General features: G+C 42.0%; 1 protein-coding gene across 1 annotated transcript; it reads left to right on the plus strand.

Annotated features, from left to right (window-relative positions):
- The first annotated feature begins 497 nt into the window (after positions 1-497).
- sash3 (SAM and SH3 domain containing 3) lies at positions 498-9,539 on the plus strand. Its single transcript, XM_048231222.1, has 8 exons — positions 498-684; positions 3,553-3,648; positions 5,970-6,092; positions 6,491-6,632; positions 6,827-6,987; positions 7,570-7,782; positions 8,012-8,156; positions 8,372-9,539. The coding sequence occupies exons 1-8, from the start codon at positions 622-624 to the stop codon at positions 8,593-8,595; spliced, it is 1,167 nt and encodes a 388-aa protein (XP_048087179.1). The 5' UTR covers positions 498-621; the 3' UTR covers positions 8,596-9,539.
- Positions 9,540-9,575: the final 36 nt, after the last annotated feature.

Raw genomic sequence — 9,575 nt, forward strand, 5'->3', positions numbered from 1 at the left:
GTTGTCGTGCTAAGTGTTGGATGACTCATTTTGAGTTGTATTTGTCTCAATATAGATGGTTTTGCAAGAGGCAGAAACGTCGAGCGAGGAGAAATGACAAAAACATGTTCTGCAACTGTTGTCACGACATATGCAGCAACGATGTCCTGAGTGGTGTTTTTCTCAATGTGTTTGTGTAAATTGAGCAATAAAAATATGTAGTGTGATATAATTTCAAAGGAAAATAATTACATTTAATATAGGTGTTATTCAGTAGCAGCCAGTAGTGTCAGATACAAACTTGTAGAGGAATCCTATTACTCAAATCAAATGAGTTGAATGTTTTGATCATTTTGCTGCATATTTGAAACTAACTTTACCACCTAACTTCTACCAACTTACTGAAAGACTAACTTGACATGTCCTTTGTCAAAAAAAAGAAGTTCCTGCTTAGTCATGTGACTTCCTCCCACACTGCGCTTCACAGCGAGGAGAGAAACAAAGGCTTCTGTTCACACTGGGCTGTCAGTCTTGTATCGGCACACATCTGATCTGATCCGGAGTCAGAGGAAGGACTGGATTTCCACTTTGATCCCCCCGGCAGTCTCCTAGGCCGTACGCGCACTCAACACCGTCCAGAAGATGTTACGGCGAAAGCCCTCCAATGCCTCCGAGAAGGAGCAGGTGGCGGGCCAAAAAAAGAAGGTATGTGTGTGTGTGTGTGTGTGTGTGTGTCTGTCTGTCTGTCTGTCTGTCTGTCTCTGTGTGCAGGCTATAACTGTGTTGCCTGATTGACATAGTGTTTTGCCATGGGATGTGTTTATGAAGGGTACAATCCCACTGTAAGAGTGAAGGCCATTCCTGCTCTGAGTTAAATAACATGTTAATGTGTATGAGTGTGTGATCTGGATGAAGTTGGCAGAACACTACAGATGGGCTATTGGTGTGTTAACCGGTAAGAATGATTTTTTTCAGCATGCATAAGATGATTTTGTCCCTCAGTTTACTGTTGCTATAACAAAAACAGGTATCAGAGAAACAAGATGTACTCCAGGAGTCACATATTTACACTGCAGGACTAACTCTGCTCTGATGCTTAGTGAGAGGAGTAATATAAAACGGCACTCTGCTCATCTGCCAGAACAACAGGATGTGTGAGGTTGAGTAGACCACAGCTCTTTTAGGCTGGCATATGTTTCACTCTACAGAACAGCATGCATATGACATACTTAAGGCTTAAACATTTCCTGACTTTTATCTTCCCTTAACAACCATAGATTTTTTTTTTTTTTTTTTTTAAATGTCTTGTTTGAGTCATTTGGTAGCAACAGTAGTGAGTCTGGATTAGATGGAAACTTATCCATGGATGGCTGATTTGGTAGATGATAGACGAGCACTGTTTCCTGTGTAAATGAGTAGTCTGGCCTTGACGCACAACCGCTAGCTGACAAAACCTGCACCCTTGCAACACCAATTAGGAGGCCAGGGGACACAACCTTTACGTCTGCCGTTTGACTCAAACCGAGGTTTCTTCACAGGCTGTCGTGAGCTGGTACCAGTGGTTCCACCTCCTCCTACACAGCTCACCACTGACCTTCTTTTCAATTGGATACTTGTCTTTTGTGTCTTAACCAGATGTTGTAACAAGTATTCTAGAGTTGACTTAGACTGAGGAATAAGTTGGCTAATGACATGATCCAAGCTATACTGTAATTTCCCAACTATTAGCCGAGGTTTATACATTGATTTTGCAAAATTTCTTCAGCTAAGAGGTTAATACACGGCGGGAGTTAATATGGTATTAATATGTTGTTGTTTTTTTTACTTGCATAAAACACTGTCCTGTGGTTTATACACAATGCAGCTAAAACATAGGAAATTACTGTAATAGCAAATGAAATGGTGGATGTTTTGTGGAAGGGATGAGGAAACAACAGAGGCATGTAAGTGCATCTAGTTGAGGTTAGAAATAATAATTGAGGAAGATGATCTAATTTCTCTGTAACTCTGAATAGTGGTGCAATGTTCAGCTCAATCCAAATCTCATCACAGGGGTGTTACCAGTTGCAGTTTGAGAAGCCCCGCCATAGCACGGTTTCCTTGGTGACGATGGATCATTGACTGTAATAACAGACACTGGATATTTGTAGAGCCAGAATGTTCCAGTAGGCCTAAAAAAAAAAAGACCAATATTATTCACACTGACTGTGATGGCAATGACAATATTTTCATGGTGGACCTAAATCTCTTTTTGAAAATACACTTGTACTGATACAGGTTGAAGTGATGCTGCTAACACAAACACATGTCTCCCCATATTTAAGTTTGTTTAAGTGTGTTTGCTGCTGTTGCATTCAAGTAATGTGACATGTGAGTCATACATATGTTTGGTTAACGTTGTGACAATAAGGCTTTAGCATGGCCATGATAGTACTACACACACTAAGTTGGTCAGATACACCAGATAGATTATTTACATCCCCTCAGATAGTATTTGTGCTGTGCTGTATTTTTCTCTAGTTAAACCACATGAGCAGCTGAGATCAGCTTAGAGCAGCTAGATTTGATTCATGGAAATCTATGTCAGTTTTCTGATGAAAAAGTGATGAAACTTTGTGTGAAGGGCGCTTCCTGCATCCTGCCAACAGATCTAGTTTACAGTTTCGGCTGCGCGTCAGCACCGTTTGTGCTTTCCTCTGTGTTACTTACTGTAGCCTGTAGCCTGTACCACAGTAGGGTTTTAATGGTTTCTTGTCAGTTGAGTCACCCCCACACTCTGACACAATAAATTGCAGTGCTACTTCTGCTGGTGCGTCACTGCTGCCTTACTCATAAGCCTTTTGGGAAGCAGCAAGTTATCACTGCATCCTGTACATGGCTCTCTCTCTCTCTCTCTCTCTCTCTCTCTCTCACTCTCTCTCTCTCTGTCTGTCTCTCTCTGCAAATGTGTGTCATTATGGACAGTAAATATTGATCAGCATATGCACTCAAAGTCCAATGGAAGCATTTAATGGCTAGCATTACAAGCATCTAGTGATATTGTTTTATCTAATACAGCGTGATGGACATTGATGCTTGCTGTGTAAAGATAAAGGTTGCTGTGCACACAGCTGAATATCAGTATATGATCATGTCTATCTTATGTTTATCTTAGGTTTCGGCCTACGCCTGAGCAGGGTCCTTATCTAACTCTCGTTCTGTTCATGAAGAGGGTTTTTTTTTATCTGTTTCTGTTTTGATGGGCTGCAAATAGTAATGGTTAATGAACCTTGAAGCAGTAAACATTTTCTTTCTGCAACTAAAAGGAAAACTGATTTCTGTGATTAAAAACAAAGGGATGTCCAAAATCACACAAAGTATGATTGTCCTCCTATGCCTATTTAACGGATGGGATTTGTCATAGATAATTGTAATCAATGTGGCATTATAAATATTGACATTCCTTGCTGTTTTGGTCAGTGCACACGGTAATCACCACTTACACTGATTGCCCAATCTGCTCAGCCTGCTATCTAATTGCCCTCCTCCTCTCTCTCTCCTCTATGCATGTCTTCTTTGTCTTCTCTCATACAGCTGACCCTGCAAAGGTCCAGCAGCTTCAAAGACTTCATGAAGCCCAAGCCATCCTCACCTGTGGTGGCAGACCCAGAATCCATCCTGGATGAGACCGTAAGTGTCCTACCAAACCAGCTGCAATGACCCACACCATAACACTACACGACCATACGTGACAATATGTCCTATGATGAGTATTTCTGGGTTAGAGTTAGGGTCGTCCCTCATCTTGACAGTGGCATGGGGGGGACTTGACACTGAAAAACAAGATAAGCGACGACAAACAGACATATGGAGTGGAGCGAGTTCAGTCTAGTGTAATAAAGTGATTACTGATTGCTCTTTCTGAATTAGGGCTGTTTACCTGTGCAGACATTGTCATAATAAGACACACTAAATGTCAGGCAGAACATAAATATACATATAGGAACTGCTCTGTGCTTCCTAAAAGTGCACAAAAATGGAAGTACTAGCAATGAGCCATAACAAAACTCAAACAGTGTACAGAAAACCTTTCCCCTCGTAAGTAAAACAAACAACACATGAGAAAACTATTGAAACAACCTTTAACTGAGTTTGATAAGAAAGACCTTATATGCTGCTTGCACTGGTCTATACAATATCATGTATTGAGCAATAAGATCAACTCCTGCAACACTATAGGGGTTAGTGTGTTTCCCGTTATGAGCTATCTAGTCCAGAGAAACTGCAGAGTTCAGTTGAGATGACAGTCTTTTCATTTAGTGTGTCAGAGTGCAGCAGTTACTAAATAGCCTCCATCACACTGAACCATTTGTTCCACATTAATCAGGGAAGGCACATGCCATCATTTAAGATTATCATGTGGACAACACCATAAATAACTCCATCTACGTCTGTACATTTGGCCTGAATACACTGTCACACTTTATCAACGCAGAAGTGGCTACCTGTGAGTGAGAAATGTGTCTTCTCTCTGTTTGCTGTGGTTTCTCACGTGAGCTTCCACTGAATGCCCTGGGCCCACCTCTCATCTCTCACAGTGCCTGTCAGCCTTGCAGCCTGAGGCCGAGGGGCTCTGGTGACTCACTGTGTGGTGACTATAGCCTATGGTGGTGGTGTCTACCAATACTGTTATGCAAGAAGATGAAGGTCATTGCAAACCGAAGCTTCAGTCAGCAGATCAGAACATCTTGTGCGCTGCACCTTTTAGTGGGGATATCCCTCTCAGTATGTCTGTCAGGCTTGAGAAGGTGGATGAGACCGCATGCATGTGTGTGTGGAAAAGGCCCGATCAGAGATTAAGGGAGATGCAGAGGTGCGACCTTATGAGTCGATCGTGAAGCTGAACACATTTGCAGAAATGTCTTTTGTTTAACAGGAAGTCTGAGCTATTTCAAGTTAACACACCAGGCGGTTCAGTATTGTGGTGGCTGTGCGCTAGCTTTTAATCTGTATCATTTCCTGTGCCTATAGTAACATTTCTAATATGTCTATGGACTCTTTCAAGAGAGTTCCATTATCAGCATCATAGTTGGCCCCACAAGACTTCCGTTTTAACATTCCATATGTTATGTTAATGCAGAGGAAGTAGATTGGGGCCCAAATAGAACGTTCAAGCATTGTTTTTGTTTTTATTGATGAAAGGGTCTATAGTATATATTGGTTGATAGTGTCAGGAACAAAGATTGAATAGAAACTAGAAATGCTCTCTAATGTTCATTTTTTGGAATTCTGTATTGTGTATATTTATTACTGTTCATCATTGCACCTCATGCTTTTTGTCTATAACAAATACTTTTTAAAATGTCACCACTTGATTGAATGTCACCATATTTAGTATTCTCGCCTTTTCTGAACTGATTGAGTCATTTTCATATCCTAAGCATTTGCATGTCTCTGTTAGCCCCACTGATAAGCTTGACAAAGCAAACTGCTTGTCTGAATAAGCCAGAAGTAAAATCCCATAATAATAATTGGTTCATGTTTTAAGGTCCTATGTTAACAACAACGTTTCCACATGGAATTTGAAGTCTTACAGCTTAATCAGCAGTGGCCCTGACACAGAACACCGTCTTAAGACTTCATATGATGTTCTGTGGTGTTAGACTGAAAGTTACACCTTTTGTCATTATTTCATCACCACTGTCAGTGTGTGTGTGTGTGTGTGTGTTTGTGTGTGTGTGTGTGTGTGTGTGTGTGTGTGTGTGTGTGTGTGTGTGTGTGTGTGTGTGTGTAAAACCTGCAAACCTATTTCCTGTCCTGTTTGTGCATGCAGTTCAGGGAGTTCACTTTGAACATTTCTGCTCATTTCCTTCATAATAAACAATAAGATTGAGCTGATTTCACTACAGCTGACCTGAACATGAAAATTCTAATAGAACCCAAGAATCTAACTTCTCTCAACTAAAAATATATCCTACTGATGTATGACCGCTGTCATTGTCATCTTGCAGGCTGAGGGGCCAGGCCATGAAGACACTGGAAAAAACAAACCAGGGAAGTGGAGGAAAATCATCACCCGTACCATGACTCGCAAAACATCCAAGATGGTCCAGAAGGCTCTGGCAGAGGAAGGAGTGAGTGTCGGCCACCAGTTGGTCACATGCTGTTGTTTGGTCGCTTGAAATGTTTGAACAGATAGTTGATCTGTTGTGAATTGTGGTAATGGACCAAACATTCATTCACTGATCCATGAGTCTCCATTTTTGTCACTTTTAAACAATAACAGATAACTGCATTGCAAAATAAATAACCAAGAGGCGGAGAGCTGTGCTTTCAAAAAGATTGACAAGTGGGCCCCCTTGTGGCCATATTAGACATTGCTGGTGTGTTCACTAGAGGCGGTGACCATCCTTTTGTCTATGAAACTACAGAGATATTTTCCCACTTTTCATTTCATTTGGTATCATTTTGCTGACCTTCTTGGTTACGAACAAGGGTGACTGACTGAGGTGTTTTGTGATGTTCTGCACAGATAGACAGTGGGGAGGACGGACCTGTGTCCCCGGCGTCCAGTGACTTCACTCCCGATCTGACTCCAGGACAACGAACTTCCGTCTGCTCCAATGGCTCTGGGGACACGCTGCCCAGTCCGGTCTCTCGACAGCTCTCAGGATGTATGCAAAGCCCTTCTCTAAACACACACACACACACACACACACACACACACACACACACACACACACACACACACACACACACACACACACACACACACACACACACACAAATCAGATCTTGAATGCTGTGATGAGTGACATGCTCATATGCTGGGATTCACACTGACCATATGAGCTGGTGTGTCTTTCAGGTGGGGACAGACAGAGTCTGGACAGCGGCTACAGCCAGCGAGACAGCATGAAACTGGACGACAGCACGCCGGCTCCATACAGCGGGCCCTTCTGTGGCAGAGCGAAGGTGCACACCGACTTCACCCCCAGCCCCTACGATTTTGAGTCCCTGAAACTACAGGTGAGACCAGCTGACTTCAGACCAGCTCAGATCAGCCCATCTTTCTTTGGTTACTTCAGTGCAAGAAACATAAAGGGAAAGTCATGCAGGGAATAACATCATCAGAGGTTGTGTCCCCTCCCTTTCTGTTTCTGCTGGTTATGATCATTAAAAGCCTCTGGCTTCAGTTCATTGGGGGGAGCACACTTGGCATAGCACAGACTTGAGACTTAGATATGCTAGCTCACCCTCAGTGGAGCCCTAGATATGCTAGCTCACCCTCAGCAGAGCCCTAGATATGCTAACTCAACCTCAGCGGAGTTCAAGTCACAGGTTGATGATTGAAGTAAATATGGTCCTGGCCACTCCTGAATACTACTACCTACAGAAGCACACAGTAACTGTGTTGAATGTTGCCTACAGGAAAAAGAAACCTCCACTTTTTGTTCACTTCCAATGTAGGTCTGCATGGACAAATATCTGAATTTGGACTGTATGGAGAAACATCTATTTTATGTCATTTGGCATTATCTGATTTGATTGACTGTACAGTCAGATGTACTGAATGCTGAATATATATCTGCACCCTTTTCCCCTCCACAGAAAGGTGACATCATTCAGATCATTGACAAGCCTCCAGTTGGCACTTGGACCGGCAAACTTAACAACAAAGTAGGCTCCTTCAAGTTCATCTACGTCACCATCATGCCCGAGGAGATCGCGCCGGCCAAGAGGAAGCGGTTCTCCAGCCAGGACCGCCGCAACAAACCCAAACCCAAAACCCTGGAGGAAGTCCTGGACAAAATCGGCCTAACCGTAAGACCCACTTCTGTAAACTCCTGTTTGCATGCAATCTTGTTTCCCCCAACACAAACACATGGGCAAAGAAATTCACAGCATAGAAGTACATGCTCAAAACATGCCACTCTGATCTTCTCAGAAAATACATAGCCATAGCAAAACAATGCATCTGTCTAGGGCTGAGGTCTTAGAATGACAGGCTCAACCAATCTCCAGTCTCTCCAACTCATTGTGTTGTGTGCAGGACCTGGGCTCCCTGCTGTCCATGCAGGGCTTCCAGTCTCTGGAGGACTTCGGCAGCCTGAAGGAGTCCCACCTGAATGAGCTGAACATCACTGACCCCGAGTACCGCACCAGGATACTGACCGCCGTGGAGCTGCTGCACGAATGTGAGCTCCAAACTCTTTAATAATAATAATAATAATAATAATAATAATAATAATAATAAATAGGTAGAAAATAAATAATGATACAACTACTACTTATCATGCTATTACTATTATTGTTCCAGTATGCCTACATCATTTTAACCCTTATAATCCTAACAGTCCATTAAATGTAAGTCCATACCATGTGCTTATGGTGACTCTGTTTTCTTTGTCAGATGAGGGGGAGTCTGATGTGGAGGAAGAGGAAAAGACAGAGGAGAAGCCTGAGGTTCCACGGGACTCTGGGTGTTTCGAGAGCACAGAGAACCTGGAGAATGGACGTGAAGAGCCGGAGACGGAACCGCAGGCTGAATCGACTCCAGATGTGGAGGAGCAGGAGAACGAGCTCAAGGACGTGCAGGAACAACTGCAGGACCTAGCCCTGGACCAGGGTTCCTGAAAAGCAGAACCTTTACAACAGGAGAATCTTTAGAACCTACTACTAGAACCCTGTGAATTTCCGGCAATTTCTTCTGAAGGAAAAAGGCATTGCTCGTCATGTAGAAGCACATGTCAGAGTTCAACCTGTGCCGAGGTGATATTCCCATGAACAATGAAAACTGAGATTTCTACGCATACTTTGGTCTAAGTACATTTGCAAGTTTTATGCAAAGCTTTGGTACTTTGAGCACTTGTGTATTTGAGTAAACATGAAAGTATAATGTGTATGAATTGTGTCATTTCTGAAGGATACGGCTGTAGATGCTTTACTTTTAACTGTTAAACTGTGCATTTCTTTGTCTGTCTGATATACATGTACTGTACTGTACTATATATGTACTGTATGCCCATTATTTTAGGTACCCTCTCTTCATCCATTTTAAAGTTGTGTGTCTGTGCTGGATACTGTGTGTCTGTAACTGTGCTATTGTTTTTGCTATTGTTTTATTTGTTGTTGTTTTTTGCTGTTGTTTTATTGAAAATATAGGAACTTATTTCCTATAAGAGTTCCTTAAGAGTTTTGAGTTGAGTAAGTTGTTGAGTAAGTTGAATTAAGTTGTTGAGAAAGTTGTTTGACTTTAGTGTACATTTTACATTGCTTAAAATGGACTGTTTGACATTGAATGTGAGTTCAGAAAATTGTTACAGGAGTATTACACCTGTTTTGTTTACTGTTCTCTGCTTTTCATGCTATAAAGTGTAGCACTTTGTACAAAGCTGAATATCAACTTCAATTGTTGACTGCAAGGTGTTTGTAGTGCATTGTGGGTGTAATTTCGTTTTTCTAATGGATGTAAGTAGTTTCAGAGGTTGGGAGAAATAATGATTGTAACTAACTGGATTTTCTTTACACCTTTCCTCTTGTGGCTGGAATAATATTTTTGAATAAAACATACAAAAATCTCCGAGATCAACTACGAGCATTTTATACACACCTCT

The sequence above is a fragment of the Alosa alosa genome, chromosome 21 (assembly GCF_017589495.1).
Source record: "Alosa alosa isolate M-15738 ecotype Scorff River chromosome 21, AALO_Geno_1.1, whole genome shotgun sequence".
Taxonomy (NCBI): domain Eukaryota; kingdom Metazoa; phylum Chordata; class Actinopteri; order Clupeiformes; family Clupeidae; genus Alosa; species Alosa alosa.

Bases quoted from the DNA above. Each gene is read 5' to 3' on its own strand.
- sash3 (XM_048231222.1), top strand. From the start codon at position 622: ATGTTACGGCGAAAGCCCTCCAATGCCTCCGAGAAGGAGCAGGTGGCG. The intron at 685-3,552 runs GTATGTGTGTGT...TCTCTCATACAG, and splicing joins TGGCGGGCCAAAAAAAGAAG to CTGACCCTGCAAAGGTCCAG. The intron at 8,157-8,371 runs GTGAGCTCCAAA...TTTCTTTGTCAG, and splicing joins CGTGGAGCTGCTGCACGAAT to ATGAGGGGGAGTCTGATGTG.